Source organism: Manacus candei, unplaced genomic scaffold, assembly GCF_025592945.1.
Source record: "Manacus candei isolate 608988 ecotype Guabito, Panama unplaced genomic scaffold, ASM2559294v1 h1tg000022l, whole genome shotgun sequence".
Lineage (NCBI taxonomy): Eukaryota > Metazoa > Chordata > Aves > Passeriformes > Pipridae > Manacus > Manacus candei.
Genome location: NW_026138070.1, coordinates 6,021,620 through 6,047,914, shown reverse-complemented (window position 1 = coordinate 6,047,914; position 26,295 = coordinate 6,021,620). Strand labels below are relative to the sequence as shown.

Here is a 26,295-nt window from a genome sequence, read left to right as displayed (position 1 = left end):
TTATGCCCAATTGGGATTTTTTGAAAGACACTGCAAACCCACCAGAATGCTTTGTTGTCACACAGGGAGTTGTGAAATGCACACCTGGGAAGGAAGGTAATGGATTAAAGCACCTGGAAAAGAAGAGTGTTGAGTGTTTGTGAGACAGAGGTGGCTGGAAAGGAGCTTTATTGGGAAGAAAAGCAGGTTTAAGTACCCAGGGCAGCCTTTCTTGCTGGCTTCTGCCACCTCCAGTGTGTGCACAGGGATGAGCTTTTCCCACCAACTTTGGGGACCTGGAATCCAGGCTGAGCCAACACTTGGTGTGTCTGAGGAGCTGTGTGGAAGTGTCCTGTCACCCTCCTCTCACCCTGGGAGTGTGACAGGAACATTGAACCTTCGGACACTTCCAGATCTTTGAAGTACATCCTGTACATTTTTGGAGCTACTGCAGTTTCTTAGAAATAAATCAAAAAATGGGAAACGGGGCACACCCAGCAAATGTTTGAGGCTTTTCCACAGAATTTTAACAAATTGCAAAACCTCTTTGTGGTTTTGTCTCCCAAGTCTGAGGGGAGAGGCTGTCCCTGACCTCTGTCGGGATGGAGTTAATATTTTAAGAGCTCAGTGAGCTTTTAATAAAGAAAATACAATATTGTGCCAGCAGATGTAATTAAAGCCTCTATCCCTGCACATACCAGATTCTGTATGAGTGTGTGGATCAGGAGTAGGTTGTTGATGTGGGATGGCACACGCAAGCCCTGTGGGGAATATGTGTGAGGATTAGCAAAGGCAGGGCAGGCTGTGGTCAGGGCTCTCTTTGTTCCCCGCGGGAGTTTGTGGAGCGGGGCTTGGGAGCGAGATGGGCTCGGGGCTTTGTGAGAGGGGGAAGAGCAGATCCACCTTCCTCAGTCCGAGCCCGTTCCTTCCCTACCCCGGGGGAGGCGCCGGGCGGGGGCGGGACCGGGACGGCTTCGCATCGCGCAGGTTGAGAACCGCGTGTGGGTGAGAACCGAGCCGGGACCAGCCGAGCCGGGACCAGCTGAGCCGGGACCAGCCGGGCCGAGCCGAGCCAGCCATGGCCCAGCCGCGCTGCCGCTCCGTGCTCATCACCGGCTGCAGCCGCGGCATCGGGCTGGGGCTGGTGCGGGGGCTCGCGGCCGCCACCCCCTCCCCAGACTTCGTCCTGGCGACCTGCCGGGACCCCGAGAAGGCGCAGGTAACCGGGCCGGGGGCGCAGAGGGTCCCGGGGGCGGGTAACGGGGGCGGAGGCGAGGAGAAGGCACTTTGGGAAGCGCGGAACATCTCGAGCATCTCCGCGCCCGAGCGCCGGCAGCGAGTGCCCGGGGTGGAATTGGATGGAGCTGGGAATGGGAGGGAGAGAGGATGGGATGGAGCCGGGGGCTGAGCTCCTGCCCGGGGCAGAGGCCGGCGCGGATGGAGCCGGTGGCGAGGAGGTCTCCGAGGCTGGAGCAGGGGGATATCGCCGCTCGGGAGCGTTCCCGGGAGGAGCAGAGCGAGCGGGACACTCCGCAGCCCCCGAGCATCTCCAGCGCTCCTGCTGCCCCGCTCCTCTTGTCCCCGAGTTTCTCGCTGGATTTGCAGCGGGAGATAAGTCTGTCTGTCCGTTTTGCACGGAGCTGGAGCCCTGCAGGGGCAGCGCATCCCTCAGAAACATTCCCAGTGAGACCCGTCACAGCTTTCCTTGTCTCTCCACGCGGTGCGTCTGTGTCCCCAGAAGGGGCTGTGCCCCGTCTGCCTCCTCTCTTTCTCCGCTGCACTTGCAACAGCGAGGAAGCGCGAATGAATGATGAATTCGACACTCCGTGAACTCCACACTCCTCTCAGTGCCCCCCTCGGCCGGGCAGGGCCCAGCACTTTCTGCCGAAAACAGCAGCTTTTCTTACCTGCTGCTGGTGCGTCCACTTGCAGCCCTGTTCCCTTGCAGCCCACGTCCCTGCTGCTACAGGGTGCTGGGACTCCTTCCCCATCCCTCAGCTGCTATAAATGACTGTCAGACAAATTTGGGAGGCAAAATGATGAGGGTTTTCAGTCACTTTGTGGCCTCTAGTGATGCATCTCATCTTGACTCTCCTCAGTAAGGTGAATTTAGGGCAGCACGGTCATATGCACAGGTGCTCCAGAGCTGCAGGAATCTGAGCTCTTGGCTCTGTGACTGTCTCAAACCCCTCTGTGATGCCACAGGCATTTGGTAGGAGAATTGATACCCAAAGCCCTGTTTCTGCATCTGCCCTGTTTCAAGGGAAAAGAGAATTCCCTGGCACAGGCAGAGGTGAACAGAACCTGCTCCTTCTGGTGGATTTGATCCCTTTCACACGTGCTGTGATCACACCATGCCAGTAATAAAACAAACACAGCCACTTTGCTTACTGCTTAGCTACATAAAACCTTAAAAATGTGGTGCTGAGGGTCTCCTTCAAGGATGTGGTGCAGGGTTGGTCAGGTAACACCTGCACCCTGACCACCAGGAGCTTCTGCTGCTCTACTTATGAAACTGCAGGGAAAAGTCTTAATTTCCTTTTTTTTTCTTGTAAAATAAAAAAATATCTCCAGCACAAAAGCACACTTAGGATATTTCTGAACAGAAGTGCTGCGAAACAGCCCTGCCAGTCTGAAATCAGGTGCACAGGCTGCCTGTCAGAGCCCTGTTGGCTCCCCCTCACCCCCTTCTGCACCACCTGAGCTCCTGAGCAGGAATCCACTGCCATTCTGTTCCCTTTTAACTCCTGTTCCCACACCTGGCACCTGTCCCAGCCTGTTTCCTTTGGTGGTTGCACAACCCCTGTGCAGCAGCAGCCCAGGAAAGCAGCGGAGACATCTGACCTGTGTCAGATAGAGATCTCCCTGCCGGCTTGTTTGTTCTGAAGCTGCTTGAGCCGCTGCTGAGGGAGGTTCTTTCTCTTTTTCACCGACTGGCCCTTGTGTTCAGCAGTGATTTCTCACTATAATGGTCTGGGATCAATTACATGGAGAAGCAAAATTGTTCCTTCAATAGGAAGGGCTTCCTAGGAAACATTACACGGACGTATCTCAACGCAGCTCGTCGGGTTTCTTGCGTTGTCAGTACCTAAAATTCCCGAGCAAAAAGGTTGGTAAAGCTGCACAAGGAGATTAAACAGCCTTCAGACAGTGCAGGGTGTCTGGGAAGAGTCTGGGTCACTCCTTGCCTGCGGTAAAACCTGGAAAGTCTGCTGGCAGTGTGTCCTGTAGGCAGGAAGCTGGCCCAGAGCCACATTCCAGGAACCCCAGCGGGGATTCTGCAGGACACATGGGGTGCATCCTAAGCTTTTTGTTTTTTAGGGGGGCAAGGTTTGTCCTTGGTGGATCAGGGTGGGTTTTTGTTCTTTGTGAGGACCTCTAGGCCATGTGCTGTGCTTTGGCAGGACATCAATAGAAGCCTCTGCAGCCAGCTGAAAGCAGATTTCTAACAGATGGGTTTGGAAACGCCACAAGGGAGAGAAATCTTTACTAAAGGTACTGTGGTGGTTTCACCAGCGTTATCTGCCCCATCTGCAGTGCCTGGAGTTGGCACAAAACCTGGTGACCTCCTGAGTGTTTGCACTGTGCTGCTGGTCCTTGGGGCTGGCACAGGGTGAGCAGGGACCTGCTGGAGCCTCCAGCACTGGGAGTCTTGTTCGTGGGAGCACAAATTCAACTGGTGGTCTCCAAGCTTGGATCCAGCCTGGCAGGGTTGCTGGAGTGTTGCTGTGGTAGGAAAGGCAAAGGTTCAGTGATTTTCTCTTGGTTTTTTTTTGTTTGGTTTTTTTTTTCTTTCCCAGAGAGAAACCTTTGCCTTCATTGACTTTTCCATCAAATCTTGAACACCCTGAGTTCAGGTTCCTGCTCTCCAGAGTCTGGCACAGCAGGTTTGGCTTAGGGCACATGAAATGGGCTTTGCCCAACTAAGACCTGCTTGTTGACCATTCAAACTGGGCTGCAAAGTTGAGTGAGTTCTTTCTCTGCACACCTGAGTGCCAGTGCTTGCTTTTTCTCTTGACAGCAATTGAAATCTAATTTTGTTTCCTCCCACTTTGCTTTGTGATAAGTGACCACATGAAAAATCCTTCTTAACATGAGTGCACGGTCCCCCACTTCCTCTCCTGCTTTGGAGGATGAACAGCAACTTTGGACAGTTCCTTTAAATTCTGCTCTGCTCTGGTTTGGCAGAGGAGCATTTTCCCATTGCAGAATGCAGAGAGGAGGGAAAGGATGGGAAAAGCTTAAATTAAGAGGCTTTTAAAAATTACCTTCCAGTTTTGAGAGGAAAAATGATTAAATACTCTTAGCTGCTGGCAAAGACAGTGTCCACCTCGGGCAAGAACGTTTCAGCAGTGATGACTGAACACTTTGCAGTCCTCCAAACACTGGACACAGAGAAGAGCCCTTCAAGACCTGACTTGAGGAAGATGCTTGGGGAAGGCTGACTTTGCTTTCCTCTGCTTACCAGGGAAAGCAGCACATCTCCTGTAACTCCCTAACCTTGGGATAATGCTGAACAGCTGCAGGCTTTTGCATGTGAGTCTGTGCTGGCAGAAGTTGTAAAAACTCGAGTTCTTGTGCTGAGTAGCTCCTAGGTGGCCTCCCCAGAACATTTGCCTAACAAATGGGCTGCAGATCACACGATAACAGGCAGCAGGCCCGCAGGCACATCCAGATAACCGCTGCCCCTCCTGGAAAAGTACCATCGGGAGACTCCTCCAGCCACACTTGGATTCCAATCTGCCTTCACTTGGGCTGCTCCAGCGCTGCGAGTGGAAGCAGCTACAAATCTCCTGCAAAATAATCCTGACGTCCTGTCTTTGCACTCCAGATGGACCAAAGCACGGCGCAGCCTGCACGGGCTCACGGACACAGCTGTAATTATCCCCACGCTCCTGCTTTTCTTTTTTACTCTTTCCTCCTCCATCCTGCTTTCCCCTAAAAGGGGAAAAACTCTGACCTAAAGTCTAGAGCCGCACTTAAAAACGGTGTAGCCCCTTCAGTCTCTGCTCTGGGGGGGGGGGGGGGGGGGGAAAGGAGGAGATGGCCACGGTGGAAATCTGTTCCCAGAGCTGGATGTGGGACCTCAGCACAGGAGCATCCCCCGTTCCTCCTGCTCTCCCCGCAGCCCGAGCGAGTTCCCAGGTGAACAAGGAACTGTTCAGCTCCTCACTGCTCAAGGGTCCCCTCCAGAGCTCTGGAAAGCTTCCAGGGCTTAATGTGCTGTTTCCCTTGCTCTGAAGCAGGAGATAGGGTTACCCGTGCCTGTTCCTCAGGCAGACACAGAGCTCTCCTGCTCCTCGAGGGCTCTGGCAGCTCAGAGGTTCTTTTTTTTTCCCTTTGTCCATGTTTTAGCCGTGTGGTTTGCAACTGGGAAGAGCAGCTGAGCAGTGATAGATGTGTTATATCAGGCAAAGGGGGCATTCCTGAATATATATCAGGCAAAGAGGGCATTCTTGAAGTCTTTCTAATTTATTGCAGTATTGTTGTTTTGTTTGGTTGGTTGGGGTTTTTTTCCTGGAAGTGTTTTACACTTCCTACAGCATTAAGGTCTGGCTTTTCTTGAGTCAGAGAGGACTGTGGGGCTGGGCAGTGCTGGTGGAAGCTGTTACACACTCGAAGCTGTACACTGGGATAGGATATAATCTGTCTCAGAGGAACACAGAGGATACACCTCTGGCTTTGTCCTGAGTGCAAGCAGGATGATGTGGAGGATACCCAGGCACCCTTATCCTGACAAAGCTGCCCACAGGCTGTGTTTGTGTGGCTTGATTGCTTCCAACTGGCCCAGCAGAGCCAAATCCTTTCCAAGGGCTGTAACTGGAGTGGATAATGCTTTTGTAAAGAAGGCAAAGTAAATCTTGCAAAATGACAAAGGCAACAAAACATTCCTGGTTGAAATCTAGCAATAAATACCCCGTGTGCTGAGGAATCTGTATCTGGAGCCTTGAGTGCCAGAGGATCTTGTTTAAATCAGAGTAGGCTGACTGTTAATAGTAATTAAAAATCAGCAAGCAGGAAACAACAGATGCTAATCAGAGTTTAATTTTCTTCTTGGACTCCCTAAGAGTTGATTCTCAGGGGTGACTATTCTGGTGCAGGGCAGTTCTAGAGCTACTATGTTAAACACAGAATTAGGGCTTTGTGTTGTGGGTTTTTTGTTGGGTTTTGTTTGTCTTGTTTGTTTTTAAGTTGGCTGTCACAGCACACTAACTGAAAATGCCTTAGCTGGGAGATGTTGGCTGGACCTGCTTGTCTCTGTCCTCCTTTCCTCATGTTCCTCTAGTCACAGAAGGGGAAAAAATAGGCTTTCCTGCAATTTTTAGTTTTCCTAACTGGATTTTTCAGCTTATATCAGCTTATAACATTCTTGAGGACCAAGGTCTAGGTTACCTGCTTCTGGGAAACTTTAACCACTGCAGTGGGAGTCACTTGTTAACTAAATAATTAACTAACTGGAAAAACCGTTGAATTTTAAACTTAATTTGCCTGCAGTGATTGTAATTTCATGCTGTTTATGTTCTGGAGAGTGCTTAATGCTACAGTGTTTGGAGTTCTTAGTTGAAAATATTGCTTACTCACCTCAGAAGCCTCTCAGTTGCTGTTGCTACACAAAACAGCTCTGACCTTTTAGCAGGACTTAGTAGCTTGTTTCTGTCAGAGAATAAAGCATATAAATAAATGAACTATAAATAAATGAACAAACCCTGAGAAGCCAGAGTACTTCTGGAGTTTATTATCAATTAAGTGATATTGTCAAACTGAAATCCAGTGACAGTCCAAAGCCACGTAATTATTGCAGGTCTTGACATGGCAGAACTATTTCATCCTGGACTGTCAATAAGCAAGACAGTGTGTTCTGGGCCTTTAATTTATTGAAAACTGCCTCACTAAGCCCTGTCCAAGGGAAGGAATGTCTTCTGGTTTTGTGCTTCTGACTTGTTCTCCTTGCCCCTCCTCTTAATAGCCTGAACTGCAGTTGCAGATTGGCCTCAGTGGGAGAACAAATTTCCCAAACAAGCCTGGAGAGAATCCTGCAGGATATGAGCTGAGATAAAAGTTGTAATGCATTATAGTTTGTCAGAGGACACCGAGTCCCTGAGTGTCTCCAAGTGGCAGAGAAGTATTCTTTCAAAACCAGCCCTCCTGACCCCCATTCCCAAAGGGCTCCTAAAGAAAGGGATTTGCTGGAGCTGGAATGTTTGGCCAGGTTGCTGTCTCCTGAACACGACTGGGAGTATGCAATCCATCTGTTATGTTTGGCCATGCTTCCCACTTGGCTGCATGGCACAGAAACCTAAGTATTCCAGCTGGGCCCATAAATCCAATTTGGACGCACTTTGTCCAGCCGTAACACCACAAAGTCCTGATTTTCTCCAGGAACACCAATCTCTGCTCAGAGGCAGTCAAGAGATGACTGAATTATAGCAGGGAATGTTATTCTTGCATGGAACTGGTTTCATGTGTGCTTCACCTTCAGCTACAAGAACAGATGCTAACGAGGCTGCTGGGGAAGCAGAATTTCCATGGGAAAACTGCTTTTCCTGCAAACAGTAATTCCAATTTGAGCGTTCCTGTTGCCCTGAAGTGATGTGTAGCACTAGCTGAGCTTCGGGAGAATGATGCTTTTCTTACAGAATTGGGGAATTTCTGGCTTTTTACTGGAATGCTGCCTGAGCCTTGGGGCTGCTGTGGAACTGCTGTTTGGTGCTTACCCTGCAAACACACCCTGGAGCTGAACACACTGAGAACTATCCCACTAAAAATCCAGCATGCTGGGATCTGACTAAGCAGGGAAAGAGTCCAGTTTCTTGGAGCAGTTGATCTGGCTCTCAGGAAAGCTGCTCAGCAGGTTGGAAAGCGAAGTAGTATCAATGCCTTCAGTCCAGTCATGAAAATATTTCAGTTCTGGAGGTGCAGATCTCAAAACGTTTTATGTAATAGCCATGGAGATCTTGCTCTCTCTCTCTCTCTCTTTCTCTCTCTCTATATATATATGTAGAAGATAACCAAAAGCATTTCTTCTTCCTAGGAACTCCAGCAGCTTAGTAAGCAGTACAGCAATGTCAAGCTCCTCCAACTGGGTGAGTAAAGGGCTTTATTTCTGTCCATAGAAATATGTTCAACTTCCTCAGGTGAGTGCACCTTAAGAACCTGCTCTCCTGGGTGGTCAGTAGCTGGACATGATCTCCAGCAGCTGAAAACCCCCTTAAGATAACACTGGGGAACCAAAACCTATCTAAAATCTTCTGTGTATTGTCACCTGTGCGCTGCCTAAATGTCCCCACTCAGCTTTAGCTTTGGTTTGGGCACGTGCTGTGTCGTGCCAGGCAGGCTCTGACCCACACTCTTCACTGTGCCTCCTCTGTGCAGATGTGGTCTGTGAAAACAGCATCAAGAAAGTGGTCAAGGAAGTGGAAGAAATCGTGGGGGAGAAAGGGCTGAACTGCCTCATCAACAACGCCGGCATCAACGTGCTCGCCTCCTTGGAAGAGGTCACGGCAGAGACGATGCTCACCATCTATGAAACCAACACTGTTGCCCAGCTGATGGTCACCAAGGTAAGAACTGGGAGGAATGTGCTTGATCTGGGGTACTAAAGAGGGTTTTCTCTTATAACCAAAGTGTTTTTCCCCTTGGAACTGCACGGGTACAGTTCTGATGTTGAACTGCGTGTCTGGAGAGCAGCAGTTTGTCAAGGATCTTTCTCTGCATTTAGATCCATCTGGGGTGAGATCCCTTCAGAGGACAGGTGGGGTTAGGAGGTGGGTGGAAGAGTCTGAAGGACTTTGCTACTTCTAGCTGGCTGCTGTAGGAAGGTTTCCTACGGCCACCAAGTCTGAGGAGTCATCACCATTTTGTGCTCTTCAAGAGCCTGGCTTGCCTTGAATGGGGAAATTACACAAACTAAATCAAACCAAAATCATGAAATTAAAGCAAACTCTTGTTTTCCCAGGCGTTCTTACCCCTCCTGAGGAAGGCAGCCCAGCTGAGCACAGGAATGGGCTGCCACAGAGCTGCTATTATCAACATGTCCTCTCTCGCTGCCTCCATGCAACTCGTCCAGGCAAATGAGATGTTCCTCAAGGTCTACCCCTACAGGATAGCCAAGGTTTGTGGGCTCCCCTGGGCTGTGCTCCCTGGCTGAGGGTAGGCTGGGAGTTAGAGACCACGCTGAGCTTAGGATGGTGATGGACACAGAAACTGTGCTTGTTCTTCACGTGGGTGGAAGTGGGACCTGTAAAACACCTGGAGAGAGCATGTGAACTTCTGAAGAACAGGCTCCCAAATCACTGCTGTGATTCAGAGGGATTTGGCATTCAGGGAAGAACTGATGCCATGAAATGTGTGTGCTGTCAGCTGAGTTCCTCTCCAGTGGAGGAGAGATAGCACAGAACTCAGCAAAAGGTGTGCTGACCTGTACGTGGTGATGCTGGTTAGTGAGAGGTGGGATTTTTAGTTTTCTCACCTCCAGAGACTGAGTTTGTACGTATAGTGAAGATCAGACACAGAGTTTCTCCTACACCACCTACTCATAAGCTGTTAAATGCTTGTTTTCCCTGTTCAGAAGTAAATGAAGGTTTGTGTAGTGATTATTGCAGAAAAACACAGTCCTTATGTCAACATTATTTTCCTCACAGCCCCTCAGGCGTTTCAAATGCTACCGTATCTTCCATCATAACTTAGTTTCATCTTTGGGCAGTCAACTTGTGGTTACAGAGCTTCCACAATGCTTCTATTAACAGGTGTCTCTGAGAATGAAGGCCCAGTAAGTCTGGATAAGTTACTGTGATCTTGTTACTGCCCCTTCCTTTGTCAGAATTGTGGAAGGGAGGTGCCAATTAGCTTGGTTTGAGGTCTTGCCTGAGGTTTATAAACCAGCCCCCTAATAGATGGTTTCCTCTCTCGCAGACTGCACTGAACATGATCACCAGGTGTCTTGCTGCAGACTTGAAATCGGATGGGATTCTCTGTATTTCTTTGCATCCAGGCTGGCTCCAGACAGACATGGGGGGAAACATGGTAAGTGACATCTCTGAAAACATGAAAATAGGGCTCCCTTGTTATCCCAAGAGCCCCTGGCACAGTGTTCACCTCCATGTGCTGCAGAGGCACACTGTAAAGCAGGAAAATACATCCCTCTTGATTCTAGTAACTCCTTAAGTGCATTTGATTCTCTTCCGTAGGAAATTCCCAGTAATGAACCCAAGCTTGATTCTTTCCAGGCTCCCATGCAGGTGCAAGAGGCTATCCCAGGTATTCTCTCTGTTCTGGACCGTCTTGGTGAAAAAGAGAATGGTTCCTTCCTGGACTGGCAAGGGGAAACTCTACCATGGTAGAAGTGCACAGGTTACTACAGAAACAGCATGTCAGCCACGCTCTAACCTCTCATGTCTGTGTCTCTGGGGTTTTCTCACACACTAGTTGAAGTAGCCAGTCTGATATCCAGCCTCTCTAGGTGTCTTTGAAAAATGAAGTGGCTGACTCTCTCACTCGGTATTGCTACTGCTCTATTCTAATGCTTCCTGCAAACACTACTGTGCTCTTGGTGGTGGTGGGTATCTCCTGGAACCACCTGAAATGGATTAAAACTTGCGAGTTAAATCCAGGGGCTGGTTCCTCTTCACTTCCAAAACCAAAGTGGGCCTCTTGCTCTCTGCAGAGTTAAATGACCTGACCTCAGAGCAAGGCCAGTGTAGGCTGTCAGATCCCAGGACGCTCAGTCTGCTGGAGACACGTCTCCAGAAAAGAACTCCTTTGGTTTCCTTCGGTCTTAACTGAGCCAAGGCTGAAAGTGCCCAGCTCTAAACCACGTGAATTTGGTACTTCTGTAAATTCCTTGGCAAACTGTCCCCAGGTTGACAGCATATACCAGGCATTGCTTTGTTCCCAGAGGGTGACTAACATCCTGATACGGGGGTGGGAATGTTGTTTTGTACATAAACTTCTGAAGTGTCTTCAATAAAGTCTTGTTTAAAAAACCAGTCTGTTTACTGAACTACTTCCTTAATTAATTTCTCTTCATTGGTTTCTCTTCCCTGACCAAAGAACTGCACTTCTACCTTGCAAGAAGGAACTCCAGCCATTGCTGTTCCCTTTCAGGCTAGATGAGTTTGACATGGTGGGGTGTAAAACTAAGACAGACCCTTGTTCTGGTCTGAAACACTAAAAGCAGCCGGTGAATAAATCCCTTGTGTGCTGCTGAGGGAGCTATAAAAGCAAAGCGTTCTTTGAAGTCTGGGATTGGCTTCACCATCCCTCCCTCATGCCAGCTGATGAGGCACTTTCATGCTGTGCCAACATGGTGGGTTCCTGCACCAAAGTAAGAAAAGACAAACAACAGCCAGGTAAGAGGGAGAGACAGGTGTGGCTGTGCCTGGACAGCAGCCACCAAGACCTGCCCACGGATGCAGACGAGGGTGTGTAAGGGAGAGGTGTCTGCCCGCCTTCCATGATCCCCATGGCAACAGGGATAGACTGTCTCACTGGAACGGAATCACAGGATCATTGAGGTTGGAAAAGACCTCCAAGAACATCAGGTCCAACCTTTGACTGATCTCCACCTCGTCAACTAAACCAGAGCACTGAGTGCCACATCCAGTCGTTCCTTGAACACCTCCGGGGATGGGGACTCCACCATCTCCTTGGGCAGCCTCTTCCAATGTTTAACAACCCTTTCTGTGAAGAAACTCCTCCTGATGTCCAAAATTCCTCCTGATGTGGCTTGTTGTGCCACGTTTCCGTGCTCAGACCTGTTTCAGCTGTGACTCAGCAGGTGAACACAACACAGACATTGAGTTTCCAAGTGTGACCGAGGTGTCTGTGCAAACCCCGTGGGTGAGGGACATGCTGGGTTTGAACTGGTTGAATGATTTATTTTGGATCAAAGCTGGAGAAGGGTCTGGAGCACCAGGAGAAGCTGAGGGAGCTGGGGGGGGGCTCAGCTTGAGATGCTCCCACAAGGTCACTGAGACCAGGACTGAGACCAGGACTGCGAGGGGTTGTGGGGGACCGTGAAGGACCGTGAGGGACCATGAGGGACCACGAGGGACCACGAAGGACCCTGAGGGACCATGAGGGACCACGAGGGACCACGAAGGACCCTGAGGGACCATGAGGGACCATCAGGGATCATGAAGGGCCAAGACCAGGACCGTGAGGAGCCATGAAGGACCATGACGGACTGTGAGAGACCATGAGGGGCCAAGACCAGGACCATGAGGGCCCGTGAAGGACCGTAAGGGGCCGTGAGGGGCCATGAAGGACCGTGAAGGACCATGAGGGACCGTAAAGGTCCGTGAGGGGCCATGAAGGACCAGGACAGACTGCGAGAGACCATGAAGGGCCAAGACCAGGGCCATGAGGGCCCGTGAAGGACCGTAAGGGGCCGTGAGGGGCCATGAAGGACCGTGAAGGACCATGAGGGACCGTAAAGGTCCGTGAGGGGCCGTGAAGGACCATGACAGGCCCGTGAGGGACCGTAACCATGAAGAATCGTGATTATGAAGGGCAGAGACTGGGACCGTGAGGGGCTGTGGTGGACCACGAAGGACCCCGAAGGGCCGTGAGGGACCGCCCATAAAAGGCCGTTTCGGACCGTGCGGTGCCGTCCCGTGGCCACCCCCAGAGGGCGCCGCCGGTGCCTCCGGAAGTTCCGGCGGCGGCGGGGCCGGTGTGTGATGGCGGGTGACGGCGGGGGATGGCGGCGGGGCCGGGGAGGGAGGGAAGGAGGGAGGGCCGGGTGGGTTCCTTGCGGGTTCCGTGCGGGTTCCATGCGGGCCGTGCCGGGGCTCGGGGCGGCGGCGGGGAGCGCTGGGAGGGCTGCGGGGAGCGGGGGCAGCCCGTCGGTTCCGGCCCATCCTTAGGGCCGAGCGGCTGCTCCGCCCGGCCTGAAGGGGGAACAGCGCTGTGCCGGGGAGACTCGGCTGCCGTGTTTTTAAAGCTAAAGCAGCCCAAGCTTTATTAATTAATCACCTCCGCGGCTCAGCTACCCCCTGTGCTTGGCCCCCACAGCACAGCCCGGCAGGCTGATGTGGTAAAACGAGGAGGGTGTTTAGGGTGTCTCAGCCCGTCTTTTTGGGGGGGTCGGGGTTAAATAGAGAAGGGTTTTTTGTAAAATGCATGTTTGCCTCCGTAAATAAATGTTCTTAATTTTAACAGTCATTGCTGGCTCTGCCGGTCAACAAAGTGAAACAAAATGTTAATATCACAGCTGAGTTCCCAGTTACTGAAGGCTTCGAGAATTGCAGGTAAAACTGGTGCTGTGGGACCTTATTTGTTTATTTATTTGGGTTTTTTTCCTGGGGTAATTTGTCTCTCAGAAATTTCTTTTCCGCGAAGCAATGACCAGGAGTGAGGAGGCTGTTGTTGAGTCAGTGGTTGCTGAGTGCTGTTACCTCTCAGATCTATTATGTCAGGATTGAGTAGCTCTGACTTTACCTCTTCTAAGCCGAAGAGGAGATTCCTTAGCAAAGCACAGGTTTGACACAGCAAACAGTTCCTTGCTGTTCCAAATTGCACTTCATGGAATCAGGGAAGGGTTTGGGTTGGAAGGGACCTTAAAGATCAACCAGTTCCAACCCTCTGCCATGGGCAGGGACACCTTCCACTAGACCAGGTCTGCTCAGCAAAGGAGAACCTCCACCCTGCTCTACCTGGGTGACTTGGGCAGTTCACACAGTAAAGTACAGTGTATTTTTAGCAGATGGCATTATAGCAGTGTAATTAAAATTTAAAAAGACTTCCTTGCTTTTGTGATGACAGTACAGGTTTTGTAAGGCTTTTCCTCTGTCACAGTGTTCTGGCCAGAGCTGCCTGGTGGTTTGAGAGCTGGGCAGAGCTTTTCTCATGAAAATTCCGCCTTCTAAACGAAATTCTTTTCTCCTAAAGGCCACCTTTTGCCCAGGTCTGTGTCTTCCTTCCTTTGCTGCCGCTCCACGTCCGCCCACTACAGCACCCAGCCCCCCAACACGAGCGGGGCCCAGCCCCAGCAGTGGCACACCCTGGACCCTGAGCTGGAGGAGATCCTGATTCCCAGGAAACTCTCCATCAGCCCCTTGGAGAGCTGGCTGTCAGTGAGATATTCCCTTCCCCAAGCAGAGGGGGCTCAGGAGGAGGTGGGCCATGAGCCCCCCCAGGGGTCCGAGTGCCCCCCGCCCGCCGTGGGGGAAGGAGGGGGAGCCCCCGGGGGGACAGTGCAGTGCAAGAACGTCCTCAAGATCCGCAGGAGGAAGATGAACCGCCACAAGTACAAGAAGCTGCTCAAGAGGAGGAAGTTCATCCGCAGGAGGATAAAGGAGGGGCGCAAGAAGAGGCGTCAGGTGAGCTCAGGGAAGGGGGAATTCCCCGGTGCCGCTCCTCGAAACGGCCCCTGTTTGGGTGTGGGGGGATGTTTTTAAGTGGGATTGTTTTAAAGCAGCAGCTTGGAGAGCCTTAATTCAGTGTTTAGCCCCGAGCTGTGCCAGGGAAGGTTCAGGTTGGACATCAGGAGGAATTTCTTCCTGGAAAGGGTGGTCAGGCACTGGAAGGGGCTGCCCAGGGAGGTGGTGGAGTCCCCACCCCTGGAGGTGTCCATGGAACAGCTGGATGTGGCACTCAGTGCTCTGGGCTGGGGGACAAGCTGGGGGTGGGGCACAGGGTGGACTTGATGATCTTGAAGACCTTTTCTAACCTTAATGATTCTGGGATGGTGAGATAGGTAATAGGTGAAATTTTTCTTCCATGACAGTAAATTACGAAAACATGTGGCTGATGGAAGAAGAATTTTGGTGTTTGTGTGAAAGATGTGTCTGTGTTGTATCAGGGAGATTGGTTTAATCTTAATTTCTCTCCTGTCTTGCCAACATCCTCAGGTGCTTCCTGTTGTTTTATCCTATAGAGAAGCCTTTTTCTTCCATTAATAGGAGGGCTAGGGGAAGACATGGGCCTCTGTTCAAGCTGTGGATGTTCTCATTCAGCACTGCCTTTCAGTAGGGTTTGCTGTGATAGTTTCGTTCATTCTCTGCTAATTCTCACCTTGCCTGGATGCAAATTGGGGTTAATTGTAATTCCATGTCTTCAGATTTGTAGGAGGCAGTGTTGAACACCTAATGATGAGAAAATCCTCTTAATTTTCTTCCCATTTCATTGTCCATCTTCTCACTTCTTCTTGCACGAGGCTTTTAAAATAATGCTACCACGATCCTCGTGCATTTTATTGTTTAATATTGTACTTTCTGCAGCAAGGTTAAATATTTTGTCACTTAAAACAAGCTGCTTTTGTTTCCTTTGTGTGTGTTACACTCAGATTGTCCTTGGGACATGTGGGCTGTGAATGAATATTCAGGTGTTGCTTCTGGGCTGTGTTACCTTTTTTTTCTTTTTTTTTTTTTTTCTGTTTTAGATAAAATTCGAGAAGGATTTGGAGCGCATCTGGAAAAGGGCTGGTTTGAAAGGCCCTCCTGCAGGCTGGCAAACACCCAAGATATTCCTGAGGAGTTCAAAGCGATAAAACCCCACCTGTCATGAGTTTTGACCTGTAATTGTAATTAAAAAAAAAAATATTGCAGTACCTGGATGACATTTACCCTTTCTCTGAACGTGATGAAATGAGCAGGAAGGAGTTTTCCAAGCACAGACCTGAGGGGAATCTGCTTTTCCTCCCCAGAGGAGTGGTGTGAGCTCTTTGTGTGGTGGTTTGGTGCTGCTCTGTGCTCTGTGTCTGAGCAAAGGTGTCCTGGGGCTGCAGCTGAATTTCTGGAATTCCTGTTTGATTAATTAGAGCATAAGAACAATCATCTGTGGGAGATGGGATCAGTGGAAGAATCCTTCTTGATTGTATATATGACACAAGCATTTGGAAAAGGTCAAAACTGCATTCTCTCATAGCCTTATTTCAGAGAGGCTGGTGTTTTCTAAGAATTCTGGGGAGATAGGGGTTGGATCAGAATTCCATAGGATGTGTCTGTATCTGCAAAAGCTTTATCTGAAGCCTTGGTGTGCATGTGCCTTAGGCATTGCATGGACAACCTTAAAGGCACATTTGTGCTCTATTTTGTGCTAATAAAAAACTGTTATTTTTGTTTTCTTTGATTGACCCCTGTCACACAGAACATCCAGGTCTTGGTATCAATAAAAGCTCAGAGCTAATTATTCGTTAACTACAAAAACTTTTGTGCCTGAGACAACCCTGGTAATAATCACCTGGTTTTGCATGGTTGAAAAGAGTCACGAAAGCTGTGAAAAAATAACAGGTATCTAAAATAAACCCTGACAGAGGGCTTTATATCTGGGCTCTGGTTCGGGTTCTGCTTTTGGTTTTTGTGTTTGAGGCAGTCCTGGGTGGTTCAGTGTGATTCAGCTTTTCCCTGTCTGCATTCCTGGGGTGAACTGACCTCTGAGAGAGGAGGGAAGAAAAATCAGCTCCTTTGGTCTGGTCACTGTGCAGTGCCCGGGGAAGCTGCCCTGAAAATGCATTCCCCTTTATTCTGCTTTAATGCTCCTGAGCACAGGATGCAATTTGAAACTCCCTCACTTTGCTGAACAGGATCAGACAGATGAAAGCTGCAGTGAAGTTTTCTGCAGAGGGAGCGCGAGTCCAGGAGATCCTGTTCACAGAGCTTTGCTGTGAGCTGCTCTTCCTCTCCAAAATATCTGCACACCAAGCAAATGTGTATGTGCATGTGTAGCTGTGATAACAAAAAAAAAAAACAAAACAGGAAAGGTTTGACTGTTATAATTCCCCAAATATTTAAGACTTGGAAGATTTCTCTTTCTTCTCCTTATTTTGCTGTCCCGAGAGGAAATGGCTGGAAGCAGGAGGTTGATGAGACAAATCTACACTCTTTATTCCAGAGATTGGAGATAACCAGTGGGATGGTGATTTTGTGTCAGTCATTAGTCTGGAAAGGTCCTCAAAATTGGTATAGAAACCCAGTTTTTCTCTCGTGCTTATACCCTTAATTCTTGGGTTGCGTGCACTTCAAATCAGACAGTGAGCTCGGCTGAGAACACTGGAGTTTAATAGTTTTTCTCACAGTGATCAGGATTGTGCTGAAGTGATTTGGCTCTAAAAGAGGAAGTCAGCTGACTTGGAAGGGCCGAAAGTTCTGAATTTTGTTTCTTTTAGCCAAAAACCATCCCATTGCAGGCTCAGAGAGTGTTCTGCCTTTTGGAAAAGTGGGAGCCCAGCGCCGTGGTGGCAGTGGCTGCTGGCTGGATGTGGCAGGAGCACCCATTTCTTTCTAATGCTGGCAAATAATGCTTCCTGGCAAATGAAATTTTGGTTGTCTCCTTGGCCTGGATTGCTGTGTTTCCTAGTAGGGTAAGAATTAAATGCATTTTTAGGAGTCTTCTCTAGAAAACGTGGTGTTCAGTTACATCAGTGTGGTTCTTGAAGTGTTTTAGAGGCTTCTGGACATAAAATAACAGTTCTTTCAGCCACACAAATGGATGCAGAATAACTTACAGCTGAGGATCAGGCCTGGCTGTATATGGGAAAGGAAGCAATGCAAAAGAACTGCTTCCTTGCAGCTTTTTCCCCAACTATTGTGTTAACACAATCCAAGGTAGGCTTGCTTGGCACAGGGGTGGAAAAGCCTGGATCAGCTGCCAGTGCTTTGCAGAGTTAGGTGGTTGTTTAGTGCTCACAGAGCTGAGGTGTTTGCAATGACAAGGGATTTTTAGAAATGATGCAGAAGGAGGGGATTTATGATACTGATGGGAAGTAGAAAATTGACTTCAATTACCTTTTTATAAAGGGAGCACCCTTTTTATTGCAGGGCAGATCAAGAAGACAGGAAAGTTGGTCACTTGGCAACAAGGATTGAAGCCCAAATGGGTGGAAAATAGAAACATTTGAAGTGTGTATAAATTGCATCATCTTAGCAATTAATTTACCTCTTCATGCCCAAGTTAACCATAACCCCTTGTGGTCTGGAGGTCTGTGGAAAAGATTTTAGCCTTTGCTTTAATTCACAGGAACAACCTCCTTGGTAATATCTCCTGTAGTTTTGGGTCACTTCAAATGAATTCTGTTCAACTCTGGAGTTTGGCATGGAAAAAGGGGAAGTCCAGCAGGTCTTGGTTAAAAGCAACTGGTGCCTGTTTAAAGCACAAACGGATGTTCCTTTTGTTTGGGACTCTTGTGCTTGCCCTGCAAAGCAGTGTTGGATTTCTGTTTGGGTTTATTGTTTGTTTGGGTTTATTGTTTGTTGTTGTCAGGGGTTTTTTTCTTTGTTTGTTTTTGTATGGGGTCAGGGTTTTTTTTTCTTTGTTTGTTTTTGTACTGTGTGTGTAGGGTGTTTGATTGATTTTTGTTTGATTGTTTGGTTTTGGTTTGGATTTTTTTGTTTTAATATCAGAGGGAGAAGAGGATTTCTCTGCACAGCAAAACTCTGGCACTGGAAGCCCAAGTTCTTTCCATGTCTATACTGTGGGAACTGCTCTTTCTTCCATTAGCAAACTCAAGACCAGTCTTAAAAAGAAGTGAGTAGCCCATGTCAAGGAAAGCTTATGAGCATCTGGTGTACAAAACACCTTTTAGGGGATTAACAGGACCTGACTATCATTGCCTAATAATTCCTGAGCAGGAACAGTGGCTACCTTTACTCTGGTGAGCTCATGCTTGTGTTAAATGGGACACTTTCATAGGAAAAACTGTCAAAATATTGGTGTGTGCTTGTTGGCTTTAATAGCTCTGGGTCCTTCTCAAATTCTGAAGGCAGCTCTGCTTCAGTGGGTCTGATCCCTGCTCCAGGTGTTCCAAATTTAAACAAACCAGGCTTGTTTCCACTGGCTGATCTCACAGACAGCACCTGTGGATAACTTAAAATGACATCTTTTCTTTTCACCAGTCGTGTTCTGCTGTTGGCATTTCTGTCCTGACTGGGAAAACATCCTGGTTTGGGTTCATTTGGGCTGAGCCTGATGGGTTCCTCTTCCAAAAATAACAGCACTCAGTCCTTCACCTGGAGCGCTGCGTTTGGGGGTTGGAAAAGTGGGGTTTGTTTTTCCTACTGATTTCTAAATAAATAAATAAAATATCAATAGCTGGAGCTCCTGCAGACATCTGAGCTGGCTTTGAGCAAACAACAGTGTGCTGGCTTTCTTGTGGAAGGATCCATTCTTGCCTGACTTTCCCTATAAAACACAGGGACAAAACTGCAACAAGGAGTTCTGTGAGCCAGGGAATTTAAGGAAACCATGTGATACGTCACTTTTGCGTCAGTTCCCTGATTTAGGGAATTTTTTTAGTCTTGCTCCCTGCCTGGGCACTAAGAGCTATAAATCTGAGACTTGTCCCCTTGAATGCAGCTGAAATTTTCTGTTGTGGTTCAAAATAATGGGAAGAAGGAGGAGGTTGGATGGGCAGTGGGGCCACGTAACTGTAGGTGCCTTGTTTCCTTAGGAAATGGAAACAGGGCTAAATGGAAGTGGCTAAAATTTAGTTGGAAGTAGAAGAATCATGTGAAATACTGGTTCTGAAGTGAGATTTTTCACTTGTTCAGTAATCAAGGCTTGGTGCTGCTCAGGCAGAGGGACTGTCATTGCCTTTGGTGTGTCCAGGTCTGGAAAAAAACCACTCCTGGAAGCCTCTCAGCAGCTGGAGCACCTCAGAGTCCCTCTTCCACTTGCAAAGTGACTGGTGTTGAGGCAAAGACGTGGAGTCCTGAGCAAAGAAATGCCACAGCAGGTAAAAAAACCAACAGCTTGGGATTTGAGAGGTTTGGTTTAAGGGAATCAGCAGTTCAGGGTGAGAAGCTTCTGGCTGAGCTTTATCACGAGCCAGTGAGGAACTGGTTAAAGTTGAAGGATAAGAAGAAAGAGGTAGAAGAGGCTGCAAAGAGTTTTAGTCAGCAAAGGAGTGTGTGTGAGCAGCAGCAGTGACTCACCAGCCCCACTGCCTGGCTGCTCCTGAGTCAGAGCCCATGAGCCCTCCCTGGCCAGGGGTTTTCCCTGCTGTCAGCACGGAGGGAGCCAGTCCCTGGAGGGGCAGCCAGCTGGACCCTGCCCAGCAGCAGCATCAGCAGGTACATCCCGAGGGCAAAACGTGTGCCTGCTCCCCTGGGCTGAGCCTCTTGGGCTCCCCTGACCACTCACCCCCTCGGGGTTCCAGCTGGGCAGCATCTGTCCTGCTGCTTTCCCAGGTCTGAGTGGGCATCCCCTGAGGGTTCCCTGTCCCTCTGGTGTGGGAGGGTGTTGCTGTTGGCATCCTGTAGGCTCGTGTGGGCCATGGAAGGCAGATAAACAGTGTCCTGCTTTCTGATAACATCATCCCTTGGGGAAAGCCCAGGCAGGAAAGGCTTCCTCCCAGGAGTAATTTATGCAAAAACCTACTGCTGTGGAAAAAAAAAGTGAGAGGAAAATAACAATATCTGGGCACAACACCTTCTCCTGGAGTGTTTGTTTAATTATAGAGCTGAGGAGCAGAAACAAAAATACCCACATGTGGTTTTCAGTGCAGGAACAGCTCCCTCTGGAGCAGGGCTGCCAGGATAAAGTCACCTGAACATTTCCACTTTGTCCTGATGGAGGGACATGCATTTCTATATGTGGTGTCATCAGGCTGCTCTCCTGTGGAGTGGGAATTTGATTTCTAAGGGAGGCAAAGCCAGCAGCACCCTGGGGTGTTTGTTTTTTTTTAGCTAGTGATGGTTGCCAGAGTTCTCCTGCACTGATCCTGAGCAAATACACTGTTCACACAGACTACCCTCAAAAACTGGCCAGGCTCCATATTCGTGTGTCTAAATTAGGATTAGATTGCATTATGGAGGGCAAGCTCCTTTCACCCGAAGTATTTTTACTTTAAATGAAACGGCCTGCAAACCTGAGGTAAGTCAGAGAACTCAGGGAGCACCCTTTGAGCACCCTTCTCAGAGCCAACCTATTAATTTTTCCACTCTTTCCCAGTCATTTCTGATCTCAAAATAAGCTGGTGTGCCCAGAATGCCACTGCTTAATTATTTTGGGCGGGTGCAACGGATGGGCTGCAATTTGTGTGAGGGATGGAGGTTCCCTTCCCAAGCTCCTCGTGCCAGAGCACTGTTCCCATGTGCACTGAGACCAAAAGATGTGGTTTGGGGCACGGTGCTGGTGGTCAGGAAGGGGACACAAAATGCAGCTCTCTGAGTGTGTCTGCTCCTGAGCACTCCCAGAGCTTTGCTGTCCCTCACAGAAATAAGCAGCTCTGGGTGCTTGTGGCTTTTCCCAGGTTAGACAAACCTGACCTAGTGCTGCCTAGGAGTGAGAGGTTGTGCTGTGCTCCTGGCCAGCCTGCTCGAGGGGCATGGGTTTGGAATGCTGGTCAGTGGTGTAGGAGTTCTGGGCACTGGTTTTCGGTGGCCCTTGATCCAGTTACTTCTCCCTTCTCTTCCTCAGGACCTGCCTGCCTTCTGCAGGGTTATCAACCTCCACATCTTGAGATGTGGGATGAAAGAGTGTGCAAAATGCAGGCCCCCTTCCCTGCAGCTGCTGGAATGTGGGACCCAGCTCTGCCTTTTCCCTGGAATTTAGAAAGTGGGCGAGTCCCAGCCAGGTGGAATGTCACAGCTCGGAGCTGCTGCTTTCTCTCACAATTCCTGAGACAAACACACTGGCTGAGCAGAGTTCAGAGTGGTGATTTGATCCCTCAGTCATTTCCTCCTGAGTTTCAGCTCTCTCTGCCATCTGCCAAGTTGGACCAAGTTGGATCTGTCTCCTAGAGCGTGGATTTGGAGGAGCCAAGATGCTCCAGAACCACATGGGAGTGACTCAGTCCCGTGTCATGGCTTGGACACCCTTTTGTCTCAGGCACTTGGCATTCTAAAGTTAATTTTGGGGGGATCATTGTATAGATCTGGAAGGTTCGGGGGCACTCGGTTGCAAGTGGCCCTGAAAAAAAAAAATCCCTTTTTCCCAGCAAAACACAGTTTCTGGCTGCTGCTGTGAACCTTAGGGGAAGATTAACAGATGCAGAGCCACTCCTGAAGTTCTGATTGATGGGAACTCCAATTCAGATCTTATTCATATTTCTCAATTCATATCAATTCATATTTTTCCATCCCCTCAGGAACTTCATGGTTCATGTGGTGATTTCGAGCTCATACCTGCTTTTTTCTTTTTTTAATCCTCTTGTGTTGATAACACTGCTGGCTCTCAGAATAGACTGGGAGACAAGCACTTAATAATTTAAGTGAAATAAAAGTTAGAAAAGATAATGTCACTGTGGTGTGCTGAAAAGAAGCAGCAGGTAGAAATTACTCCTGTTTGCCCCGGGGAATTGGAATATTGGGAAGATCTGAGGCAACAGGGATGCAAGAGGCCATTGTGAAGTTAAAATCCAGGGTTCTGTCTGAGGTACCACAGCCTGGCCTGCAGCTGTTTTGGACTCTGCTCCCAGTCCTGCCACTGCTCTGCTCTGTGGATTTGGGTGAGTCATTTCCTTTTGTGTTCCATGTCTCCCTCCTGCTCCTGTCTGTTTAGACTACAGACTTTTCCTCCCAGAAGCTGCCTGTGCTGTGTGGGACAGACACAAGTGTGCTACCACCAAGGGAGAGCCTTCACACCTGAGTGAGGGAACCAGGAAAAACACTTCCTTTAGTTTTAGGTTGTCTAGTTTTTAAAGCCATTTAAACCAAAACAATCGAGAGGAGCTACTTAATTTTTTTTTTTTTTCAACTGAAAATTATTTTTATAGAGAACCGACTTTTCCAGATTTACCTTTTTAAACACTTTGGTTCATGCCAAAAAAATATTAAGAGAAAACTATAATTTACACCTGCTTTGTGGGTGTCAGTGAGGTGCTTCTTTGTGTCTCTGTTTCCACCCCTGATTTGCTTTGCTGCTTGTTGTTTTCCCATTTCTCCTTGGTCAGTGTTTTTTTTGGGTAGCTTCTGTCTGGAAAAAAAAAAAAAAAAAAGAAAAGAAAAGTAATCTGTGTTGGTTTCCTGAGCAATTTCTCTGTTTTTGTAACTGGTTCCTATTAATGGTTTCGAGATGAATCCCAGGAATCTGGAGCTGAGCTTCTTCCCAGCCAAAGGGGGTGTTTAAATATTGTGCCATCCAAGGATGCTGGACTGCAGGAACCACAGAGCTTTGGAGGTGCTGATGGCAGAGGGTGCAGACAGGGCTGTGACCTGGTGTGAGGACAGCAGTGCTGGAAGAACACACAAACACGTTAATCCCTTCAGCCAGAGCAGTTTGCAGAGCTGGGATGCTGCAGTTTAACCCCTCATTTTGTGCCTGGCCAGGTCTCTCCTGGGCAATCTGCACAGCTCAGCAGGTTAAGCAGATCAAAAACCTCTCAGCTTTCCAGCTCACTGCATACCTTGCATACCTGGACAGTCCCATTAATTAATTTATGCTCCAATGCCTTGGGCACGTAGGGAAATAGAACTTTCCAGGTGGAGATTCAAGAGAGGAAGAAGTTGAGGAAAGGACAGCCCCCAAAACCATGGAGTGTTCCTGGGAAACTTCATTTTGCTTCAAAATGGAGCCTCGAGCTGAGCCAGGGGAGGTTTGGGCTGGACAGCAGGAGGAATTTCTTCCTGGAAAGGGTGGTCAGGCCTTGGCAGGGGCTGCCCAGGGAGGTTTGGAGTCCCCACCCCTGGAGGTGTCCAAGGAAGGACTGGCCGTGGCCCTCAGTGCTCTGGGATGGGGGATATTGGGCACAGGGTGGATTCCATGATCCTGGAAGTGTTTTCCAAGCTCAGTGATTCCATGACTGTGTGATTCAGGAGTGCTTGGGCACAGCACAGCTCGGCCCCTCGCAGTGGCTGCCACTGTGGGGAGCTTTTGTGGCCTTCACCTTCCTCTGGTTGTGCTGGGGGTGTTATTAATTATTGCCAGGATATCATTTCATACACCCCCAGAACAAAGGGTGTCAGAGACCTGCCCTCCTCACACACCAGACCTGTGTTTGCCTCCGCAGCTGCACCTCAGGCTGGTGGTTACAGTGGACTCCAGTGATGTCAAACAAAGCAGAAAAACATCTGGCCAGGCCTTCAACCTGTCATTCTGGACCTGCTCTTCAGAGAAGGCAAATCAGGGGCTTTGGTGTTCATGGCTGGGGAACAGCAGTGGTAATGCTGGGGCTGAGAGGTGCAAGGCTTGTTACATCGCTGCAGTAATGACAGGCTCTGCTCCACAGCCCTGTTATTGTGGTTGGGTTTCAGTTTTGTCCTTTTGGTTCACAGCTCTTGCCCTAAGTTGCATTATTTCGGGCTTGCTCGTGGGGTTCGTTGCAGCTGAAAGATTTAGTTTGATGAGAAAAGCTTTGCAACCGAGTGAAAACTCCCTGTGGTAATTCCCATGGTCCTGGGTTACAGCTCTCTCCTCCATCAGCAGGCAGCTCTGAGGGCCCCCCTACCCACTCCAGACCTTTCTTAGGATGGGGGAGTGAATGTGGGTGGGTATTTATCCCTCTAGGTGTTACAGGTTGATCACAGTGAAGATAAATGAAGATAACTAGAAGATAAATGGTGTCAGTGAACATTGCCCCTGACCTGCAGAGCCCCTGCCTTTCTCCCTTTTGCTGTTCCCATGCAAAGCTCTATTTCTGCCTGGTTTTGGGGTTGAGGGATCCTTGCTACCTTTGCCACTGTACCTGTCAATCAGCTGTTCTCTTGTACTCTTTATTCCCAAGCTACTTCACAGTTCTAGGAATTATCCTTGCTCTTCCCATGGGTAGGTATTTTCTCCTTTCCTTTCATCATGGCAGAGCACTGTGGGTCCTGTATTTACAGAAGATCTGAAGAAGTTGTTGATAATAAGCCTGGAGTGGTGACAAATCCTGTCCATAAGGCCTTGTACTGTGATTTGTGTCAACAGATCATTAATCCTGGCATTCCTTTTTAATACATGTATTTGCAGCTGTGAAGGTGGGGGGGAAGTGACTACTTCCACTCCTGCTTTCCCGGGGTTAGTGGCCCTCAAAATTGCAATAAAGGCTGGAGGGTCCCTCTTGGCACCACACCTTCTTCCTGATCTGACACTTGCTCGGTTTTTCTGACTGGTGCTCTTCAGCTCAGATTTATTGGGAGATCTTTCAGGGCGGCCTGAAACCCAAAATGTTAAAAATGGAAGAGGTGGGGAGGAGGAAACTTCCTGGCAGACCTGAATCTTGTGAGCCCTGTGCTGCCTTTTGGCTTGTCCACCTGAGACCCCCCGTTTCATATGTGAAATAGATGGGAAATACCTATTTTCTCGTGCCCTAATATTTCATCTCTGAAATCAGGGCGACTCTGGGAGCCTTTCTGCTCCTGCTGGGCTGGTCTGTGGGTGAGGGTGGCAGGTACAGAGCCTGCAAAACCACAGCAGAGCTGCTGGGAGGTGCCTTTCCCTCGCCTGGACGAGGTTGTTTGCTTTGGTCAGGCTTTGTGGTGAGGGCAGGCAGCTGTCTGGGAGGCAGTGGGCGGCCAAGGGATGGTGCTTGTTGTGAGAATCGATACCCAAACTCCTCTGGGAGTGAGGGAGGAGGAGGGTTGGGGAGCACTGCTCAGCCTCTGTGGAGAATCTACTTAAAAATTCAGCTCCTGACCAGGCAAAATGTTGACACAGCTGCTCTTCCAGGACTTCTTTGGAGCAGCAAAGCTCTAGGAAGCAGGAACTGTGCAGAATTAGAGCGAGGAAAAGGGAGAGATCAGCAAAACAGGCTCCTGTGTCCCCTTGCTCCTCTCTTTGTGGACCCCAGAGAAGCTGTTGCTCTTCCCTTCCAGCGGGCGATTTTCTTTAGGAGACTTCAGTGGGTTCAGCCTGGACTTGGCTCCTCTCAGTCAGGAAATATCCAGTTCATGACAGCAGCAACCACAGCAATCTGCATCCCTCCCAGCAGCCCTGCAAGGACCAGGCAGTAACCTCTGCAGTGCCAAAGCCAGGAGAGGGAAAGGTGGAGAAGCAACGTGGAATTGCAGCCTGGAAGGTTCTGACTGAGGCTGAGAGAAACCGAGGGAGGAGAGGGTTTGCTGGGTTTGCTGTCTGTGCCCTGGGAACAGCTCTTTGCCTCCCAGCCAAACATTTCCAGCCTCTGCTCTGACGCAGCTCGACGAAGGGCTGTCACATTTGAGCCTGGTCTGGCTCCCTGGGCTCACAGAGACAGCAGGAAAGGCTCCTTATTCCATGAGATTCCTGGCTCAGCAGCAGCCCAGCACCTCAGCTGCTCTGGGCCAGGCTCTGCTGTGACACCTGAGAACCTGGCAGCAGGTTTGCCCCTCGGGGACACGGGGGATCAGGAGCCTTTGCTGCACGTGGGTGGTTGTGGAATTGGACTCGTGGGAATTCCTGAGGCTTGCAAAGACGAGCTGATGGGTTTGGAAAGGGTCATAATTAGGCTGGACCTGTGGGCACAGAGGTGGTGACACA

At 49.3% G+C, this 26,295-nt stretch overlaps 2 protein-coding genes across 3 annotated transcripts; both read left to right on the top strand.

Annotated features, from left to right (window-relative positions):
• The first annotated feature begins 988 nt into the window (after window positions 1-988).
• Window positions 989-11,052, top strand: LOC127470508 (C-factor-like). Its single transcript, XM_051786109.1, has 6 exons — window positions 989-1,198; window positions 8,012-8,063; window positions 8,353-8,540; window positions 8,936-9,091; window positions 9,892-10,002; window positions 10,206-11,052. Exons 1-6 carry the CDS (start codon window positions 1,058-1,060, stop codon window positions 10,317-10,319), a joined length of 762 nt encoding a protein of 253 aa, XP_051642069.1. The 5' UTR covers window positions 989-1,057; the 3' UTR covers window positions 10,320-11,052.
• Window positions 11,053-12,623: 1,571 nt separating this feature from the next.
• On the top strand, window positions 12,624-16,054 carry AURKAIP1 (aurora kinase A interacting protein 1). Of its 2 annotated transcripts, none has more exons than XM_051786111.1 (4): window positions 12,624-12,666; window positions 13,141-13,229; window positions 13,870-14,300; window positions 15,362-16,054. In XM_051786111.1, exons 2-4 carry the CDS (start codon window positions 13,178-13,180, stop codon window positions 15,467-15,469), a joined length of 591 nt encoding a protein of 196 aa, XP_051642071.1. In that variant the 5' UTR covers window positions 12,624-12,666; window positions 13,141-13,177; the 3' UTR covers window positions 15,470-16,054. The 2 variants fall into 2 exon arrangements, with proteins under 2 accessions (XP_051642071.1, XP_051642070.1); XM_051786110.1 differs by having other exon boundaries at window positions 12,627-12,652.
• Window positions 16,055-26,295: the final 10,241 nt, after the last annotated feature.